General features: G+C 33.2%; 2 protein-coding genes across 3 annotated transcripts; one reads left to right on the forward strand and one right to left on the reverse strand.

Annotated features, from left to right (window-relative positions):
* Window positions 1–710: 710 nt before the first annotated feature.
* Window positions 711–6,919, forward strand: LOC129943248 (uncharacterized). Its single transcript, XM_056052555.1, has 6 exons — window positions 711–1,069; window positions 1,174–1,733; window positions 5,731–5,885; window positions 5,949–6,350; window positions 6,421–6,596; window positions 6,671–6,919. Exons 1-6 carry the CDS (start codon window positions 887–889, stop codon window positions 6,767–6,769), a joined length of 1,575 nt encoding a protein of 524 aa, XP_055908530.1. The 5' UTR covers window positions 711–886; the 3' UTR covers window positions 6,770–6,919.
* Window positions 6,920–16,619: 9,700 nt separating this feature from the next.
* Window positions 16,620–21,345, reverse strand: LOC129943251 (methyltransferase-like protein 22). Of its 2 annotated transcripts, none has more exons than XM_056052560.1 (5): window positions 21,107–21,345; window positions 20,948–21,018; window positions 20,727–20,840; window positions 17,146–17,499; window positions 16,620–17,089 (listed from the first exon to the last, which is right to left on the reverse strand). In XM_056052560.1, exons 2-5 carry the CDS (start codon window positions 21,012–21,014, stop codon window positions 16,809–16,811), a joined length of 816 nt encoding a protein of 271 aa, XP_055908535.1. In that variant the 5' UTR covers window positions 21,015–21,018; window positions 21,107–21,345; the 3' UTR covers window positions 16,620–16,808. The 2 variants fall into 2 exon arrangements, with proteins under 2 accessions (XP_055908535.1, XP_055908534.1); XM_056052559.1 differs by having other exon boundaries at window positions 20,948–21,042; window positions 21,107–21,344.
* Between the last annotated feature and the right edge of the window lie 577 nt (window positions 21,346–21,922).

Here is a 21,922-nt window from a genome sequence, read left to right on the forward strand (position 1 = left end):
GTGAACCCATACAAATTTCTGTTTTTGGTTCACCCGTGAACTTGCTCGTGAAGCAGAGTGGAGAACAAAGTGGAGAGTTTTCGTTCACGGGCAATTCACGTGCAAAATGTACGGGAACTGTTGGTGAAGCTTTGACATTTGTTCACAACGTGTACTCACAAGTGTGTACCAGTGAGCAATGTCAAAAGTTCACTTCCTCCACTGGCGAACGTTCACTTCACGAGGAAGTATGTACTAGGCTTAAAGCGGTATTGTGTTATTCATAAAGCCTAGTACATACTTCCTCGTGAAGTGAACGTTCGCCAGTGGAGAAAGTGAACTTTTGACATTGCTCACTGGTACACACTTGTGAGTACACGTTGTGAACATGAACAAACCAAATGTCAAAGCTTCACCAACAGTTCCCGTACATTTTGCACGTGAATTGCCCGTGAACGAAAACTCTCCACTTTGATCTCCACTCAGCTTCACAAGCAAGTTCACGAGTGAACCAAAAACTGAAATTTGTATGGGTTCACGAGATGGTTCACAAGTATGTACTAGGCTTAAGAACTTCACGATCGCAAACAAGAACTAGTTTTGCAATAGATTATAGAAGAACATAATTTGTATACCCCTTAATGTTATTATACCAATTAAATTGTTCGCCACCCTGTATAAAGATAATCAACAATTGTCAGTTTAGACACTTGTACTAGTAGTAAACAAAATATAAAATACCATCTTCCTAGGCAGCTATTTGGAAGCAAAAGAAAATTTTATTGTTCCAAAAATTTAACAAGAAAAAAATGTATTTTAATTAAAAATTGTATCTGTTGTGTCCAGTTTCTCGAGTGTATAACGTTATTTAGAATTTTGTGAATAAAGTGAACAATAAAATAAAATCATGAGCGATCCAGATGAAAATCCACCTCATCCAACAATCACTCCTCGTAGTTCATTAGGTTCAGGCGCTTTGTCCTGTAGTAGCGGTTCTTCAATTTCTCCGTCGACTAGCTCAAGTACAGCTTCAAATTCCGCTAAAACAGCCGTTAGTGAGTGTTTGGGAGCGTGGTTAAACTACTTGCAGGTAATTAATACTTTGCTTCGCTTGAGCGAGCTTCGAACCGTTATCTGTTTTTTAGAATTTGTTTGTCATTTAATTTTTGTCTATTGTTCTTTTTGCATTTAAAGGTTTTAAATAATCTATGCGCATCAGGATACCGTTTAGCACAGACGCTTACTGCCCTCGAACAGTGGGGTCATCAAAGCATCGAACAGCAACAACAGCAGACTAACGTTAGCCAACAACCTCAAACTGCATCATCATCTGGAAGTACAAGTACTTCGACACAATTTACTGGCCCTTGGGACGATTTGGCACGAGCAACTGCAGTTGCAACATCCACCGTTAAATCACACATCGTTGCGGTTCTGCAAGATTTCATTTCAACACCTTTGGCACCAACTACTGCTGTTCCTGGTGGTGGAGACGTAACGTTATCCGGAATACAAACTGCTGCTGTGGGTACACCCCTATCGTTCCAACAACAAGAGACACAAGATCATCAGAGGACACGTGACCATAATCAACAGATTATATTAGAAAACGCTCAAACAATGATCAACATCCAGCACCAGTTTTGCGCGGCCAGCTATGATGCTTTCTCATCCCTCATGTGCTGTTTCGTATGCCAGGCACCAGTGGGCTTTGCACATGACCAAGATTGTGCTATGATACATCAAAAACCAAGGTAAGCATTTTCTTTTTCATTCTTAGGAAATTTATTTTTAAGACATTTACAAAAAAAATAACGTTCCAAATCCAACGAAGTTAATAATTTTACGGCGGCCATTTTATTAGACGTATTGATTCAAACCTTCCAATTTTTAATGCGAACAGCTAACGGTAGTTTAATTTCAAAGTATTTCCTTTGTTGAGTTTGTAACACATTTTATGAGAATAAATGTAAGAGTTGGCGGGAAACGAAACTTTGTGTTATCAAGCAAAAATGGTCATTCTTATCGCTTCTTGAAATAAGATGACTTAGCATTTCAGACACATGAACCAATTTATTAATTTTACAAAATTAACTGTCGTTTCGTTTTACGATCTAAGTATTTTCTTTGTTAGGTTTGAAAAAAAACTAATGCGAACAATAATTTTGATTTACAAAAAAGGAAATAGTAGTTTTTAAGGCCAATCCTGCTTTAGAGTTCAAAAAATCGATTTTTTTGATAGTTTTTTTTTTTATAATAAAAACAGAAAGTGTAGCTTTTATAGATGTCTAAAAATGGGAAAAACATTTTTTCAGAGAAAATAATTAATCTGGTCTCTTATAGAAAATGCGTCCTTTTGTTTCTCATGAATCAATCCTTCATTGGATTATTAACTTTCGGATCGTTCAAAAAGTATTGGAAGGATTTAAGTCTAAAAACAAAATAAATGCTAGTGTTCCCAAGGGCTCGTCTAAGCTTTTCATATTCGTTTTCAGACTCAATTCCCTCTTAACAGCATTTATGGGAAATTTAAAAAAAAGTGTGGAATGCTTCGAAAACACAATGCTGTCTTGTATCTTTAAATCGATACATACATATATCTCTTGATTACAAATATGTGTTTTAAAGACGTTTCACTCGTAACCTTCTTTTTGCCAAGCGCATTTTAATAATTTCCTGAAGACTTAGTGAAATTGACCAAACAAATAGAAAATGTCAGTTACTTTTTTTTAGGATATAACGCGTAAGCAGAAAGATAGACTGCTTAACATCTTCACTAGTATACTATTATGTGCATCCCAGCCCACCGAAAAGTTTATGCTCAATTTGAAGATGTTAAAAGAAAAAACGGGACAAATTTTAAATGATTGTAAAGTCGATCCTAAGAGATATGAAAACCAAAATTTCAAAAACGAAAATTCTAAATTTTCTGTTTCTTCCTCTTCCTCGTCCATACAGCTTCTGCAAAAGTCATTTCAGAATACGCCTAGCATCGTGGCGTGCTTTCCTATGAGACCTTGTCCTGTTATGACACCTACATATTATCGAACTTATATGCGATCTGCTTAGAGAGAGCAAGCACCTAAAAAGTTTTAAATCCAGTGTTGGCCATCTGTTTTTTGTGACTTGACACGTGGTGATGTTGTTTCACCTGGTGCCTGCCCTCCTCACAGCGTCTTGCATTAGCAACAGTTTACAAGTAGCGGATATAAGATGTTGATATAACATTTTCTTCAAGCCAGGACAAGACTTCCTTTATGGCCAAAAGTTCCCCCTGGAACAAGCTACAATGATTGTGAGGGCGGAATGAGAGACTTATTTTCAGTCGTTTAGAGTACACACCTCCACCAACCCCTTCTTTTGTTTTTGACCCATATGTATAGGAATGTATTGACTCATCTTCCAGGAATGTCCTATCCTCCCAAAAATATCTGGGAGGTATAGAAATCTGGAAGTTTCTGTCGAATTGCAGTTGAGGGATGGTGTAGTCTGTGTGCTTTGGAATTGATTTTAAATACCTAAGAATTACGGAGTGGCCAATGTTGTTGTTAGTCCACTGCGACGAAGCTTTGAGGCGAATTGCAGAGCTTGCAGCTATTTGTTTGCTAAATATGTCAAGAGTTGTTAGATAGAGTAAAGTGTCCAGTGCCGCAGATGGGGTCGTGCAAAGCGATCCGCTTATACATAGGCAAGCTGAACGTTGGACTTTATTTAGCTTATCCCTGTTTATACCTTTTTCTAAAGCAGTCCACCATACTGCCACACCGTACATTAAAACGGTCTGATTACCGATGTGTGTTGTAAGCCCCATTTATTACTAATCGCTTTTTTGCAAGAAAAGAGAGCTACAGTAGCTTTTTTAACTCTTTTCTGTACGTAGCGTTTCCAATTTAGTTTTTTATCTAAGACAAGACCCAGGTCTTTAGCCTCGTCTGAGAATTTTAATTGGATTCCTTTAATATAGGGAGGGTTGACAAATGGAATTTTGTATCTCCTCGAAAATAAGACCAAATTGGTTTTGTGTTGGTTGACACCCAGTCAACACCGATCAGCCCAAAGTATTAGTTTGTCCAAGGCATTTTGTAAGAGTTCTTTTTGGATTTTAAGATGCTTTCCTGAAACTGCTATAGCAACGTCGTCCGCATAGGCTTTCACTCTGAAGCCCTCCGCATCCAGACTAGTTAGGATTTCATTCACCACTAGTTTCCAGAGGAGAGGGGATAGAACACCACCTTGCGGTGTCCCTCTACTAACGAATCGTCTACCAGAAGAGTTGCCCAGTTTTGAGTTAATTATTCTGCTAGTAATCATTAAATGAATTAACTCCCGAAGCGAACTCTGTACTTTTAGAGATGTTAGTGGAGATGTGATTGCAGATGTGTCCACGTTGTTAAAGGCACCTTTGATGTCAAGGAAAGCAACCATAGTGAACTCTTTATGGTGGAGGGAATATTCGACGGTGCGTACTAAAGTGTGTAACGCTGTTTCCACCGATTTACCTTTACAATAGACATGTTGAGACGAAGACAAAAGTCTTGTATCAATACTTGCCCTTAAATGGATATCAATCAATCTTTCCAAGGTCTTAAGAAGGAATGATGATAGACTTATAGGTCGTAGATCTTTAGGATTGACTTGCGAGCATTTACCTGCTTTGAGTATAAAACAACTTTAACTTCTCTCCATGCCGAGGGATCATGGACCAGGTAAAGGCAGCTGGTAAAATTGCCTCAAGGATTGGTGCAATTATGTCAGAAGTCTTTTGTAACTATGCTGGTATTATTCCATCTGGTCCTACAGATTTAAATGGTTTGAAGCTGTTGAGAACCCATTGTAGCTTGTCCCTTGTCATCAGACCTTGTGGACATGTTATATTTGAACTTGAACGTATATAATTGTTGCAAGTTTCGGTAAGAGAACAACCAGGAAAGTGAGTATCCAATAGTAAGTTCAGCGATTCATTACTTGAATCTGTCCAGGAACCGTCTGCATTTTTTAAGCAGCTTGGCATGGCTGGACTAGTTGAAAGAATTTTCCGTAACCTAGAGGCTTCAGAAGGTTCTTCTATCGTGCCACATAAGGATCGCCAGGAAGATCCTTAGTGCCTTCTGGTAGATTCTTAGGGATTCTTTGTAAGAGTCCCAGTGAGAAGATGCAGGATAATATTGTAAAACTGAAATGGTTTAACAGAATCGCTGTCCCAGAAACCATAGCAAATTTATCTGGAAACCAAAATGAAAGTGAAGACATGACTTTAAAATTTTCATGCGATGAATTTTATGATGAATGATTCTTTCTAAAATCATTTAAATAAAAAAGATCTTCATTTAATTTGTTCATAAACTTAGAATTTGGTATTTGTTGGTTGTGCTTACAATTAAAGATGATCCCTAAAGATCACATTCTAATCAGGAGATGAGATGTTATTGGGTTCTTATATTGAAAAAAAAGCCTTCTGGCAAGTAGAAGGCTGAAAGTAAAACATCTTGGACACACATTTTTGTAATCAGGCGATTTTTTCTGATTTTTTGATGTAACACTTATGTAGTTATCATTTCGACCTCAAAATCGAAAAAATGCACATTTTCAAACGCTCAACCCCGACCACGCCCTAAGAAAAACTTACCAGAAGGTTGAATTTGATACTACTAAATAGACTATCTATATCCCACTTTATAAAACGCTGTATCCTTTTCAAAAAGGATTTTAAAAAAATCATTAAGTTCTAAAATCTTAACAATTGCTCAATAGCCTTCCTTCTGATGGAAGATCACAGACTCCTTCTCCGCATTTCGGGCCGATGATACCTCCTAAACCAGAAGTATTTCGAGGACCCACCGCAACCGACATTCGTGGCACAATGTTCGGATCTGGTTCAACACATGCATCTTCGGAACATGTTTACGGTAAAATTTAAAAAAAAATTGTTTCAATCGATCACATGATGTAATCAAAATTTTATCATACAGCTGGCATGGATCAAACTCGTGGAGCATCACCGCATCAAGAAATCCGAGGGCCCAGTCCGATACAGGGCTTCCTCGATAATGTTCGAGGTCCCTTACCGAATCCAGGCACTCTCCTCGGAATGAAAATGCCCTTCTATCGTGGCTCCAAGTCGCCACTCAACTTTCCACTATTTCCACTCAATGGACAACGGCGTTGGTCCGAAGCAGCTGCAGGTGAAGTTCGTAGTGGGGAATCGGCAATCGATGCTGAGAGTCAAATGCGTCGTTGGTCTATGCCCTGGGAAGCATCTAAGACTGATAAGAATACCGTCACTTGGCATCAAACTCGTATAATGCCAACTTCAAAACTGGCTGTGCCAGCATCTAAAGCCAGCTCAGAAAGAAGTCCTAGTACAACTCCTGGTATGTCCAAGAAAAAAACACGATCAGTACTCAAAAGAGAATTATATGCATATTCTTGTTTCCTATGTAGATTCATTTGTTAAAGATTCAATGTGGCAAAATGCAGTCTCCAGTCAGGATGGTTTAGCCGAAGCTATACAACTTCTATCTTGTCGACCTGCTCCTCGCCCATTCGGCCTGCAACAGCAACAATCGTTGCCAACACAACAATTACCACCTATGGGACCACCCTTTATCGAAGAACCTGTAAGTATAAATTCTTCTTATTTTCTCATAAACTTTTTACTGAACATCAATTGACACAAAACAAAAAACAATAGGCTGCCTATGAAATGTGGCCAACTGAAGGAAATGAAGATCGTTTGCCTAGTATTAAATTTCCACCGCGCGACAAGGAACGTGATGACACAAATCCATAAACACAATGAAGTGAATTTTACTTACACTTCATTTACGACTAATTACGTTAGTTTTAACGTAATAATTCTTTATTTTTATAAATCTTGTGTTTTATTTATAAAATGAAACTTAACTATCTTATAAATGTAAATGTATATTTAACTATTTTATTATTTATTCAATATTTATGCAATTATTTTGTTTATTTTTTATATTTTTTGTTATACACATTTTCTTGTAATACGCGCATCAAACTATTTTATATAATTATATAATATTTATTATTGTTAGGGCTTTTTGTGTTGTAATTTTCCAACAACAAAAAAAAAGAAACTATGACGACAAAGTTGTTTAAAATATTTTGTAATTTATTTTATTTTTTTCCTTAAGACAATTTAAGATAATATGGGAAAAAACACTAATAAAATTTTAGAATGTTGACTTTTTGTGCAATAGCATTAATTTATAAACAAATATTTCTGAATTATTGTAGATTATTTTTCAAAAGCCTAAAAACAAAATCGTTATCTTATAAAAATTAATTTGTAATAAAATTTTGTAAGAGTCAAAAACATAAAATTATCCATTTTATTAATAATTGATTTCATTGATAGGCATTATGTTTTTAAACATGTATGTTCCCTTGATACATTTAATTATTCATGAACTAAAAAATGTATCCTTTTATTTCTGCTGAGTTCAAGCTCTAAATATTGATGTCCAAACCTTAAAGTAAGAAGAACTTTTAGCTACACCTACGTTTAAGTAATGGAAATATACGATTAGTCTAATGAATTTGCAGGTTAAAATATCGGAGCCAATTTTTGGGGAAAGATACTTTGATTAAATCCTTTTTTTTTAATATTGTAAAGTTTTTTTTTATGAACTTCACTCGAATTCCTTTTCTATAAACAGTTTATTGCAAAATAAGGAAAGTTACATATTACTAGCTACAGGGACACAGGAGTCGAAAAAACGCACATGAAAATTCATAGCTTCTTTTTACTAGCAGTTAATTAAACTATTTTTTGCTTGGAAACTAATTTAAACAAAAAATATAATTTTGAGAAATTTGATCCTTAAATCAATTTTTTACATGTATTCAAAATAATAACTTTGATCTCATCTGTTTTATATAGTTCTCCTTCTTTATGTACGCTAATATCAAATATAATATGAATCAAATGCTTGTACAAAAAAGCTCTGATTTTGATGAAGTTAAGTCACTTTAGGATTTTTGTTCTGTACCACAATTTGAACATTTTAGTGAATTCGTTTGTTTTTTGTAGAATTAAGCTATTTTAAATATGATTTGGAAGCTCTTTAGCATAGACAAGCAAATGAAAACAAAATTAACGTTCCCGTCGCACACTGAGAAGCTCTTATATACTGTGAACAACGATGATACAAAAATACCTTGCAAAACAATTTAGTTCATTAAAATTAAACTTTAATTTGATCTAAGAAAAACTCTGAATTTTAAGTAAAGCTTTGACATGCTTTTAAAATAAATTTACGCTGAATTTTCAAAAAAAGTAATATAATACATTTCTTGCTTTAGTTTCGTACACATCTAGATCGACGACCAAAAGTGATCTAATGTTTGCAACCATTTACAAGTATACATGTCTTATTATTCTAAAAATATATTTTTTTGGACTGTGTTTTAAAATTTGTAAAATTTTCTGAATTAACAAGCTAACCCAAAGTAATCGTAAAGTATGGAAGATAAAATTACAAAGCAAAATATTATAACAAGTAAAATAATGTATGTGCTCAACAAAAGTTGGTTTATTTAAAAAGAAAAAAAAACACTTACCAACTTTTTTTCTGTAGATGTCCTTAATTCGAATCTCGTCTTTAAATTTTTTTATCACATCAGGTTTTTAAACTATGCGTGTTTAAAAATGCCAAAAACAATCGAAAACGTTGTTATTAAGGCTAAGTAAAACTCAAAGAGCGGTGTAAATAAAAACGAGTACGACGAGTATTTACTTACAAGTGAAGTGTAACGAGTAAAGCGTCAAGCTTACTTGTGACCGTGTACTCGTGAACCCGAGGGTATACTAGCAAGTATTTACTCGGGAGACAAATGAATTCACAAAAAGGCAAGTCAATACTTGTGGCCCCACACAGACTAATCATTTCCTGTTGTGACTTTTTCTGTTTTCGCCTAAACTAACCTTGACTCCCCATCATTACTCACAACACAAATCAGTTGTCGATCCCATTTGTGTTGGTCCTTTTGCAGCTTTTGATGAAATTTGTGTGACTTCCGGTTGTTGACAATGGAGCTATTTTTGTAGCGTTATTGAAAGACTTTAGTGTTGTGCTAAATAAATCCATGTTGCCTAAAGTTTTATCTGCTAATTTCCACAACAACTTTAGGCTACAAAAAGTTGAAAGTCTCCGCAACACAACAATGCTTCCAACAAATTCTGTGAGTATTCACCTTGAGCAACCAATATCTTTATCGGAACTAGAGTCGTGTCTTAGCAAACTTAAAGGAAAGACACCAGGAAGAGATAGGCTTTCATATCCCATGTTCAAAAATCTACCGACGGAGGCAAAAATGGTTCTTATCGAACTCTATAACAACGTTTTTGACACGAGTGTGATTCCTCAATACTGGAAAGCCGCCATAGTCATTCCAATTCCCAAACCCAACAAAGAGATTAATAAAGTCGATGGGTATAGACCTATCTCACTGTTACCATGCATCTCAAAGATTCTCGAAAAGATGATAGCTAAGCGTCTCCTCTGGTATACAGAATCCAAAAAACTCATTGCCTTAAACCAAGTAGCATTCAAACCAAAAAGGGGATGTCAAGATGCTTTGCTTCATATTGACAACTATATTTCAAACGCTATCTCAGCCAAAAACCACGTTTCAATACTCTCACTCGACTTCCAGAAAGCCTTTGATAGAATAGGAGTTCATCTTGTTCTAAAAAAGCTGAGAGAATGGCAAATAGGTCCCAAAATGTTTGGGTACATAAAATCTTTCCTTTCTAATAGAAAATTTTGTGTGAGGGTAAATAATACATACTCTTCAAACTTTCCTCTACACAATGGCATCCCACAGGGATCACCACTTTCAGTAATGCTCTTTTCTATTGCATTTGATGAAATCAGCAACATTATATCTAAATATAAAATTCTTGATCATTGTTGTTATGCCGATGACGTATACATACTTTGTAAAAACAATGATTTAGATACAACTAAAACGGTTTTTACGCAAGTATTAAAAGATATTGCAGATTGGTCCACTTATTCCGATGCCAACATTGCATTACAGAAGTGTAAAACATTTCATATATGTAGGAAAAAATCTTGCCCTAACTTAAAATTAAGTATTAACGAAGTAGAATTACAAGCTGTTAATAATTTAAGTATATTGGGATTAACTTTTAACAATAAATTTAAATGGACCGATCACTGTATAAAACTAAAAAAAACACTTGCTGCAAGGCTTAACATTATCAAATATCTATCCTAAAAAAAATGTAAAATTCACATAAATACACTTTGTTACCTTACAAAAATGTTAATATTAAATAAAATAGACTATGGGCTCAATATTTACGGAAGCTGTCCTAAATCAACACTCAACATAATAAAACCTACATACCATCAAGCTGCAAGACGATCAATCAACGCATTCCAAACCACACCAATAAAAAACATATTAGCTGAATCCGGGTTGCCTTCACTTAAGGAGAGATATGAGGAAACGATTTTAAAATCAGCTACAAAACTCTTGTTTCCCTCCAGATCCGTTATAAACAAAGATGCTAATTCAGCCCTTCGATCCACACGCCAAAAAAGAATCCCATCAGCAATTTCATGTATATGGAACCACATATCAACCTTTAACTTGCCCACTAAAACCTCAATTATTCGAACATCATCATACCCTCCCTGGATGTGCAGACCAGAATCTTTTGAGTTGTCATTGGCCAATTACTCTAAAGACTATACACCAAAAATCGTTTACCGAAAAGTATTCGACACCATAGAAAATGAACTCATAAGCAGGAATTGGAAATTCATATTCTCTGACGGTTCTAAAACAGAGCACCACACAGGCTTTGCTGTAACATCACAAAATGGCAAACTACTCAGGATAGGTCTCCTTCCTGAATACTCATCAGTTTTTACCGCAGAAGCTCTAGCTGTCTACGAAGCTTTAAAATATGCAAGCAACACCAAAGGACACTGGGTCGTATGTACAGACAGCCTCTCGGTCATCCATGCTATCATGAACTTTAATAACAGCTCCCCATCAATCACAATTCTTAGGGATATTGTTATCAAGACAGCAAACAAAGCAAAAATTATGTGGGGCCTGCCCACATCGGCATTATGGGTAACGAATACGCTGACAAAGCTGCGAATTCAGCCAACAAATCCCCCTCCTTCTTATTTAATGCATTCGATGAGTCGGATCTTATAAGAACCATCAGAAATAAAATCGAGACAATCCAGAGGCAAAGATGGTCGACATATACCCACCACTACTCTAAAATCAATATTAGCAAAACCAAACCCATATTCCCAGCTACTGTACCCAAGGAAACTATCACAAATTTCGTTCGTCTTCGTTTAGGCCACACATCTTTAACTCACCAACATCTTCTAAAAAAAGTAAACCCACCGATCTGCTCTACTTGCACAATAACAATGGACATGCCACACCTACTAGCCCACATAAACCAACTTTTATCTAACAAAAATATTAACATTTACGAACTACTTAAAAATATTAGTGTACAAAACCTAGAAACTATTCAAAAATTAATTTTAAAACTTAACTTTAAACTATAAATCTTTATCAGCGAGCCGAACGCCTATGCAGCTTGTGCTCTGTAAATTTTGTACTAACTTAGCAATTTAAGATTACTATGTTAGTCTGTATAAATAAATAAATAAAAAAATATCTGCTAAAGAGAAGGCATGGGGATGTTTAGCCGACCAGTTTTCGAAAAACGTGATGTCAACGCAACTGCGTGCAGTTAATCCTTCACCCCTTGTATCAGTGCTTTCATCAAGAAAGTGTGAAGTGAGACAATCTACGTTTTCGCTCTCAAACCGTAATAGTCCCTTAGATAGATCGGGACTTATATTACGCCGGTCTCTATAACGTTTCACACCACGCAGGTTCATAAATGCAGCCATCTTTTGTGTACAAGTACGACTGCAAGTCTGGGGTCGGGTTGACTTGCAAATAGACGAATATTTACTTGCTACAGAAGTATTTTCTTGCGTTTATTCATACCAAAATTGGCATTGTCCGGGTTTTACTAGCCTCTCAAGTATTTACTCGCGAGTAAAAATAAATACTTGTTTTATTCACTTTAATTTTGGCGTTTACTTGTTATTTAGAAATGTTCAAGTATTGGTCGCATTCACTAAGCTAGTGGATACGTAGTCAAAATTGAACCAGCTTTGTGAATGCAAAACTAAACTGCAAAGCTAGTCAACATGAAACTGTCATATTATTGACAAATGCAAATATTTAAAATAAGAAGAAACATTTTTGATTTGATAACTTTAACTTATCTTTTGCGTTTTTAAATTTAATAAAATAAAATTAAGGACACAATTTGAATGATTTATATTTGTATTTAATTACTGAACGATTTATTTTATTTTGAATTCATGTGGCTTTACCAAGCAGCTGATTCTGAAACGTCAAAATCACCACTAACTTTGTAGCCGAATTTTTTACACTACGTCGGAGGGGAAATTCAACTACTTTTGTAGTTAGATTTAGCCAATCAGAATCCCTTGAATACGTAGCCACTAGCTTTGTGAATGCGACCATTTACTTGTCCTACTCGTTTTAATTCACACCGCTCAAAATATCTCTTAGAATCATTTTGTATGATGAATTTGCAAAGTACAAATCTCTGTTTTCCAAATACAGTTTTATTTATTTTTAGAAAAGTCTCATTAGCTATGAGTCTTTTATTTGGCTCTATATGAAGTTTTAAGCAAAACTTGAATACGTTAATTTTTAGTGCTGATTTCGAATCCAACATTTTATTTTAACTATTTGCTCAAGTTTTAAATATAACAATTTTTCAGGTTATTTTTAGATTTTTTTTATATTTCAAAACGTGATATAATAGAATTGTTTAGACAGCAGATTCGTTAAACGAACAAAACTTACATATGGGTGATTATACAAAAGTTAGGTAACTTTTGAGGATATTTTGTTTACGATAATTATTAAATCCAACTTCTACAAATTCGGGTGTATATGATAGCTAATCTTATAAATATATTGCTCCCAATCGGGACAGTCACTTTTTTGAGTACATGCCAGGGGACTGACGAGTATTCACAGTTTTGAAAGTATTATATTGAAATTTTATACAAATTAGTAAAAATCTCTTAGGATTTAATAATGTAATTTAAAATCACTTAGTAACAATTAAAAATAATTATTAATATGTAATACTGAAAGAAAATACTAGACTTTTCACATTTAACGTAACGTTATTCAACCATCTTTTACAACTTTCACATAGTTTTACCTAATATTTCTAAGTAATCAACAAACAATATGAACAAAATCGAAAAATATTAATTTTAAAAGTACCAATGATCATTAAATGAAGAACAATAACTATATACCTGACACAGGACTGACGAAAAAGTCGAAATTTGAGATTATAATCAAAACTAAAAATAACGGCTAGCCATAGGACTGACATGTTGACTGGCTTAGCACGGGTATAGACAACAAACATAACCCAAACTCTGGTGCAGTGATGGTGGCCGTCAAATTGTGCGACCCGCAACTAATTTTATTACCAACATTAAAATTTAAAGTTAGATTTGACATTGAGTCGGCGATGTTTCACACGAATTTTAAATTTAAATAACACACAACGGACTGACGAATGAAACTGAACACAAAATTTCTTATTCTTTTAAATAAAGTGGAGAACACTGCATTATAAAAGGTGTAGTATATATTAAACTATATACATCACAGATTGTAGTAAATTGATAAGTTTTCTCAATTCAATTATAATTTTTACTAGACAGCTACTTAATTGTTAGTTTTCAGGGTTGTGATATGCCAAAGGACTAACGCTTTAAGAACTATTTGTGTTTTTTTAATAACTTGTATTCAAAATGAATAAATGCAATTGAGTGACCAAATAAAGGACGTTCCATTGTTTTAAAATGAATTGTAATCTCAACAAAATATGATAAGACTTTGTATATATTGTTTAATGACAACGAGTTACCCAACTTTTGTATAATCACCCGTATGTACTTTCAAACCGTTTTGCCTCTTTCTGTTGGAAGCAGTTTTAGCGTAAATGGTCCAGCGTTTCTCTCATTTTTGTAAGATAAGTGGAATCTAACAACTAATGAACCGTTTTCGAAAACAAAATAAAATAATAAAAATATTTTAACTAAATGTTGGAGAAAAGTTTTTATAGGTTCGAAAAACCATCACGGTTTTTATTGAAAAAAAAGCTGCTTCATAAATTAAGATAGCCTCAATAAAGCCTTATTTTGCGTGTTATTTTGAATCTATAAAATAATATCTCAAAAACCTGAAGTCATTCATTAATTTTGAAGTCGGGTTGGAATTAACGCCATTAAAACCCTTTGGAAAAGTGCATTTTTATTGCCAGTGAGAAAACCCTGTCGATCAGTGAAATTCTTCTTTTTATCATATCATTGATATTTTTAAAATTATGGAACGCATATAACCAAATCAAAAACAATTTTATTTTAAATCTGGAATAATTCGCAATTTTTTTAATAAATAACTTGAGATTTTCGACATTTGCGAAAGCTTCCAATTGACGAAATATTACCTAGACAACATAGCACAAACTCTCGGTGTCAACTTGTTGTAGAACGGTGCAAATATTATATTTGTTTTCAATAAAACTTGAAAGATTGAGAAAGAGTAAGAATTTCGTTTCCCGTAAGCTTGTAGATTTTATTTTCCTAATATACGATATTTTGGAATAACTAAGTTAGTTAAGAGTAAATAATATAAAAAAAAACAACATTTCAAATTAATTTTTAAATGGGTGCAAATATTTCAAAACTTATGAGGTTTAAGGTATGTTTAGAAAAAAGATATAAAGAGAAAGGTATTTAAGTGAAGATTTTAAAAATATTTGAATACATCCAAAAACTTCAACGGGAAATCTAAGCATGTCTTCAAATAAGTTTAATAAACACTTTTTTTTTAAACAGAACTGCACACGAATATCAGCTTACAAAGAGAACAGGCATTGGACGATTCTTTTTGAAAATTCTTAAGACTTCAAACTGGTTTATTGTTATTTTGTTTGAGTACCACAATGTTAAAATTAGTGTTATTTTTTTTTCAACAAACATCCTTTGGATCTTTATTTCTAAGACCATTTGTTTCCATGTAAAGATTTATGTATTTGGTGTAAAACATAACAATTACTCAAAAGCATGATAGTTCAGAAAAGAAATTAAGAAAAAAGATTTGTTTGTATTTTCTTGTAAAGAAAATCATTTCTCCTTAACTTTTATTTACTACATTCAAAATTTTAGAAATTTTTCATAGAAAGAACATTTTCTTAGAACAAAGAAGTAAACTAAGCATCTCATTTAAATATAAATTTCTAAACATAACTCTTACCAAGGTTTCTCTGATATTTAATGTAGGTATTTCTTTCAATATTCCTTTAGAACTTGGTAGTTCCAAATTCAAAGTTTTCAAGATATCACGATTTTTAAGTAATCTGATCAAAAAGTAACGAAAAACTGGACTAGACTAGAATTATTTAATAAAACGTAAAATATAAAATACAAACCTTATTTCTAAGAACTTTCTAAACTCGTTAACTGTCGATTCAAGAACTACAGAATCAAATTCGAGTTCATCTAAAAAGTAAAGTATGAAAGGTGAACATTGAACCCGATTAAAGTAAAGTTTCATTAAATTTGTCTAAGACAATTCGTTTCAATCTTCAAATGCAAATCTATACAAATATTTCTTTTAACTTAATAATTATAAAGATTTTAAGGCTTTTAACGTGAAAGTTTAGAAGAGTAAAACTCTCAGGTAAAATTTTGTAACTGTTGCAATTTGAATTTTTCTAATAAATGATCTCAGGTTTATTCAAAACTTATTTCAGAATAAAAAAATGCCTATTATAATCAATTCATTCAAAACATGACAACATGGTTTTTAAAATAATAAATTAAAAGATAGTGTATAAGTCGACGTCGTTTGGTGTAAAACAGCCAACAGTTCATGTCGTTAACATTTAATTACCATAATCATTCAAATTCTGATTTTTATATGTAATTATAAGAAGAAAGTTGGAACGATTACGAAAAAAAATAATTAAGAAAGAAAATGTTTAAATAATTTTTTACAGAACATACAATATACAAAAATATTTCCAACTTTAAGATTTATAATCAAAACATATGCCTAATAAACTAAATTAATGTCAACTTAATTATCCCATCTAATATATATGTATGTATTTTAATAAAAACCATGTAAAACATGGTATCTATGTGAATTCAAACTCTGAGAATAGCAACCTCAAAGGTTTCATTTGAAACGTAAATAAGAATGCCAAACAAAAGAAAAACGATAAACCACTTAATCATAGTCCTTTCTAACTTTTTTTAACGATAACCGATTATAAAATATTAGACAAAAATAAAATAGTTCATGTTAGTCAAATTAATTTAAGCGATAAAACTTAAACACGAGTATAATAGAAATAACGAATCAATTGTTTGCTGAAACTAAGGGGCGGGACTTTAGAAGAATTTATCGCCCCCCACTCTTGCACTTGGACTGAATTTTATATTCAAATAAAATAATTGTAATATGTTATATCGCTTTATATGTAATCTTTAAATAAAACAAACAAAAATATACATAAATATTTAACCACAAAAATATTATTAAAAACGAACATAAAATATAAATAAGAAAACAAATATTTGTTTTTGATATCGTGTTTTGTATAATTCTATATGCAAAAATAAATATAAATCAAGATCACAAGTGTTTTTTTACTTTGTTGTTATTTTAAAAAGTATAAGATGTTTACTTCTTTCATATTTAAAATATTGTGGAAAATCAGTTGGAATGTACTCGATTCGCCATGGTTTGGGTTGAGCGATTTTAAGGAAATATTCATAGCACGGTGCACATGTTTCTAGATCATCTAGTGTGAAAACAAAACGTTTCTCCAAAGTAACATAAATTGATTTTGTTCGTTTTGAGTCTGTTGTTGAGAAAATGCGATCGATAACACGGACAAAACATTCAGTCAAATCATCGTCATAAATAACTGCAATTAGAGTTTATTAAATATAAAGACAATTATTTTTCGTAAAATTTACAAACCATCAGCAGCTAGAATTATATCGCTCATTTCTATGGCATTAGCCAGTTGTGGTGCATATTCCACTGTTTTGAAGTCATATTCCATTACCTTAATATCGTTTGAGAGCAACTTACGATTACGATCAATATTTTTACGAATTAGTTGTAAAATTCCGCCAATGTCTACGTCTGTACAAATAACATTTTTACAAAATATCGCAGCTGCTATACTGGTCAGTCCAACACCAGCACCGACTTCGAGGATATTTTTGTCGGCAAAATTATGTCGATTATATAATAAGAAATCAGCCAAAAGCAAAGCGCCTCGCCAAACTTGCAGTCCAACTAATTTCAATACTGTGGAACCAGAGTGCTCTGTGGGTGGAAGTAATATTTAAATAACCCTGCGTGAATATTTTTTCTTATAAATAGAGAATCGAAAATTCCAAACAAAGCGAAATCCAAAACAATTTAAAAAGGTTCAAATAAGAAACATCTCATGTATTAAAAGTTTGTATTTTATATAAAATTAAACATAAGAATAAAACATAAGAAATATTCATACATGCCTACTACTCAAAATTTCAAAATCGTACTATATTTCTATAAGTTGGCCGGATTAACAGAATTTTTAACCGATTGCCATAGCAGTTATTATACAGATATGGACATTAAAATAGAAACACCAGAGTTTTAAAAATTATTATTACTTTTTTTTATAATTAACAGGCACTCAAGGGGCTATTAGTACCCTTTATATGTTTATATTTAAACAAAGTGAGAGCATTAGGAAAATAGGGAAGGATTTAAGAGGAGATACCGATGCACATTGGTCTTACAGTTCTGAACAACAAAATAAGAGAGAAAAACAGAGTTTGCCAAAGCATTCCACATTCTCGATGTGCGATTTAAGAAAGAACCTCTATGCTTGACGGTACGCCCGAAATCGAGCTCAAGTGTAAACTGATGAGCATTCCTGGAAGTGCGAGTATTACGGCTGAATCGTTTAAAGGGTGGAATGCAACTGGTTAGTTCGACAGAGCATTTCTTGTAAAAATGTCGATAAGACAACGAAAGGCATGAAACATTGCGTCGGTGTTCTAGCGATGTAAATGTTTCGATTATAGTTCTAACGCCTATCATTTTAAAAGCATTTTTTTGTATTCTATCCAAGAGATTTAAACTTGTTTTAGAGGCACCTGCCCAGATATGCGAATTATATTCAAGCTTTGGACGGATAAAGGCTTTGTAAATTACAGCCAGATCAGAAGGGGTGCAAAATTTCTTGCACCGTCGGAGAAATCCTAAGTACCTAGCAGTATTTTTGGCAATATTAAATATATGATCATTCCATAAAAGGTGATCTGTGTTACACATACCGAGTACTGACAGTTGATTAGTTTCCTGGATGCAAGTGCCACTCATCGGGGGTATGTTACGCTTTAACGACAGGAGACAGCATTGAGTTTACGAAGCATTAAATTCTACACGGTTTCTAACTCCACATTGCTGTCAAGATCAGAATTTAATGAGCTTATAATACGCTGCCGTTTAAGTTCCACATCCGAAGGACAAGTATGTGAATCTTGAAACGAGTATTAAAAGTTGAGGGTACTGACTAAAATTATAACTTAAAATATTTTAAATTTATAAATGTAAAAAAATGAAGAAATTTCGTGGACATTAAAATAGATACACGCATTAAAAAAAATTAAATTAAATGCAAAGGTATTCTGGATTTGAAAAAAAAATATCTGATAGCCTGGCCCTTAGCTTTAGTTACAGTGTGATAACTGTTGGACATTGAATCAAATAATCGGCAGCATCTGTGAATTGAAATATTGTACCACTCCTGTTGAACCATCCTTCACAGTTCGGCTTTATTTTTTGTTAAATGTTTCTCAACCGCGCATTTTAAATCTCCCTCAACATTTTTTAGGGGATTTAAGTCAGGCGATTGGGATAAAACGCAGACTTGTTGGTCTTTAAAATACTTTTGAGCAGATTTGGATGTGTGCTTAGGGTCGTTGTTCTGCTCTAGAACACATTTGAGAGGCATGTTCTCGTCCGCATTATGCAGCATCGTATCCTTCATGATATTTCCTTCATATCCCTCAAACAAATGTATTGGTCCAACGCCATACCAAGAAAATAACCCCAAAGTATGATACTGCCTCCACCATTTTTGCCCGTTTTCTGGATGTATTTGGGATTTATTTCTTTCAAAGGAAGCCTTTTAACGTTTTGTCTGCCATCTTTGATTCGTCCATCCACAAAACAATCCTCAACATTTGTATCCTTTTTGCCCACTGCAATCAAAATGATCATGGGCGAATTTAAACCGCGTTTTTATGTTTTTTTTTTCCTTAGAAAGGGCACCATTTTTGCGGTCCTTAAGTAAGTTAGCTTATGTAGCTGTAGTTTGTTTTACAAACTTACAAAAGACTTGTATGGATTTTTTTTTTAGGCGCAAATGATCTTTCAGTCTTCTCTTGGGGTTGTTTTGCTTGGTTTTCCCATTTGTTTTTTGGCTCACATCGGTTAAAATGCTTTTGGAATCAACTTGAGAGACCTGCTCATTATTCTGGCAATTTCCCCAAAGATTTTCCTTCTAGAGAACAATGCTTACCGCGGCCCATGTTTTACTTAGAATTAGTTTTAATATTATTAAAATAATTTAAAATTACTTCCTAAAGTGAAGTTATTGTTTTATAAAAGTAAAAAAAATATTACAAACTGATATTTTTGATACTAGTTAAAAATTAATGTCTGTGTTCCAATGTGTTTCTATTTTTATGTCCACCAAAAACACAGTCTTACCTAAGAAACGGTTTATTTCCAAACCATCAACAAGCAAAAAATGAAACCCATGTTATTTTGCATAAGTCTAATTTGTATGACGGTTAAAACTCCGTCTAATGCATGCTGTTGTTTTAATTTGGTTTTAATCTCAGCAATTGAATCTGTGTCTATTTTAATGTCCATATCTGTATATAACCAAATAAAAATCATTATGATTAACAAATTACAAGAGCTATTAGTTCGGTCGTGGTTTCTGCTGCACAGCCGGTATTTGGAAATATATCCTGATTTCTTCAGTACTATTTCTGAAAAAGTATTTCAACCTTTAGGGTGGCTTAAGGCCTTAGCAATCTGCAATTTAAACATAACCAAGATTTGATTCTGGGCAAGACATTACAGACGTTCTAATTGACCTGGCTTTCAGTAGTTTCCGGAAGCGGATGTTGCAATTGGAAAGTATGAATTTAAAATTATGAACATTTTATTGCGCTAGCTGATGCTGTTGCGGCACCGGGAATAATTACTTAAATTATAAATATGATCTTAAATCTGCATCTTATTCCTTTTAAACGAATAATTGTCACTTGTCTTTAATCTACTTTTGAAAATTTCATAGATTAATTTTGTAATGGGTATACGTATAAAGTTTTTTAGACTGATACAGAATGCCCAAGGCCAATGTTATTTTATACAATCAATTTTTTTCAACTAACTATAAAGTTCTTCAAAAGGGACAATGTAAGTTAAAAACAAAAAGAAGTATAAAGTAAAGTAAATAAAGTCATAAAGTATCCGCTTACCAATTTCAATAACTCCAATTCTTTTTCTTTTAACTTCGAAGTCACCATCCTTGTCTTTGGTTGAAGATATTTCATCATCGTTTGGATATTCAAATTGAAACTTTGATATAAGCCCTAAAAAAATAAGATTATGATAAAACCTTGTACTTTTAGGGTACCTTGTAGGTATTCTTTTATTATAGTTATATAATATTGTATTTTTTTTTTATAAAAAGCCTTACTTCCATCTTCACATTTAGTTTGTTGTAAATCTGTTTCACTATAAATTTCCGATGATACTTCGTACATTTTCCTTTAATATACAATTAAGAATTTTCTATTGATCGAAAAGTAATAATAATAAATTTTCCACGGTTGTTAAAGAAGATCTACATATGTACCTATACTCTCGACTATGGTTTAGCAGAATTTTATTATTATAGCTTGTTGCTATTAAACAATTGGTAATTTGCCAGAAATGAAAACAATTTTGCGAGGCATTAAATTATTTATTAATAGGTGGCAAAGACAAAACATACTTCCGCATGGTAGGTTTAGTTTATTTTATGAGTATCACATAAACAAAATAAAAAACTACAATTTTTAGAAATGTTTTTTGGCAGTCAGTGGCCAGCTGTTCATCATCATCTTTTGTTGTATTTTCTGTAAACAAAACAGGTGGTTGGTGGTGACAGCAACAACGTAACGTAACGGTTTGGTAATGCAACGTAATGGAAGTCATACGTGTGGTTTCTATGAAATAAGGCAACCTTTCCACGTTGAACGAGTAAACGGAAACGAAAGCCTATTGGAAACTTTAACGATAACAACAATTTTTCAAAAAGATCATGTAACAATGGCAAACAAATTCTACTTTTCCTAAGGTTTTTGACTTCAAATCGATCTATCACTTCAGATATTGAGATATAACCAAGGGCTTACCATATATCCAGTGTTATTTGATATAACTTTTAGGCTAGCCATACACGACGGAGCCAAAGATCTAAATGGACCTAAGCCAATCCTAAATCAATCGTGTGTGGAGAAACTGAGGTGGCTCGTTTGGTCCATTTTATGAAAAATATAAAAATAATCAAACTGTCACTCTGACAGAGCTGTGAATCGGTCTTGTATGTTCAGTTTAAAAATTAAAGAGAGAAATGTAAGAGTGTAGTCTTATCTGGAGCTTAAATTTGCTATAACTCCAAGTGGTCATC

The sequence above is a fragment of the Eupeodes corollae genome, chromosome 1, assembly GCF_945859685.1.
Source record: "Eupeodes corollae chromosome 1, idEupCoro1.1, whole genome shotgun sequence".
Taxonomy (NCBI): domain Eukaryota; kingdom Metazoa; phylum Arthropoda; class Insecta; order Diptera; family Syrphidae; genus Eupeodes; species Eupeodes corollae.

Coding starts and splice junctions, on each gene's coding strand:
- LOC129943248 (XM_056052555.1), top strand. CDS start 887: ATGAGCGATCCAGATGAAAATCCACCTCATCCAACAATCACTCCTCGT. Junction 1,734..5,730: donor ATGATACATCAAAAACCAAG/GTAAGCATTTTC, acceptor ATTGCTCAATAG/CCTTCCTTCTGATGGAAGAT. Junction 6,351..6,420: donor AAGTCCTAGTACAACTCCTG/GTATGTCCAAGA, acceptor TTTCCTATGTAG/ATTCATTTGTTAAAGATTCA.
- LOC129943251 (XM_056052560.1), bottom strand. CDS start 21,014: ATGTACGAAGTATCATCGGAAATTTATAGTGAAACAGATTTACAACAA. Junction 20,841..20,947: donor AACTAAATGTGAAGATGGAA/GTAAGGCTTTTT, acceptor TTATTTTTTTAG/GGCTTATATCAAAGTTTCAA. Junction 17,500..20,726: donor AATTGGAGTTATTGAAATTG/GTAAGCGGATAC, acceptor TTCCACCCACAG/AGCACTCTGGTTCCACAGTA.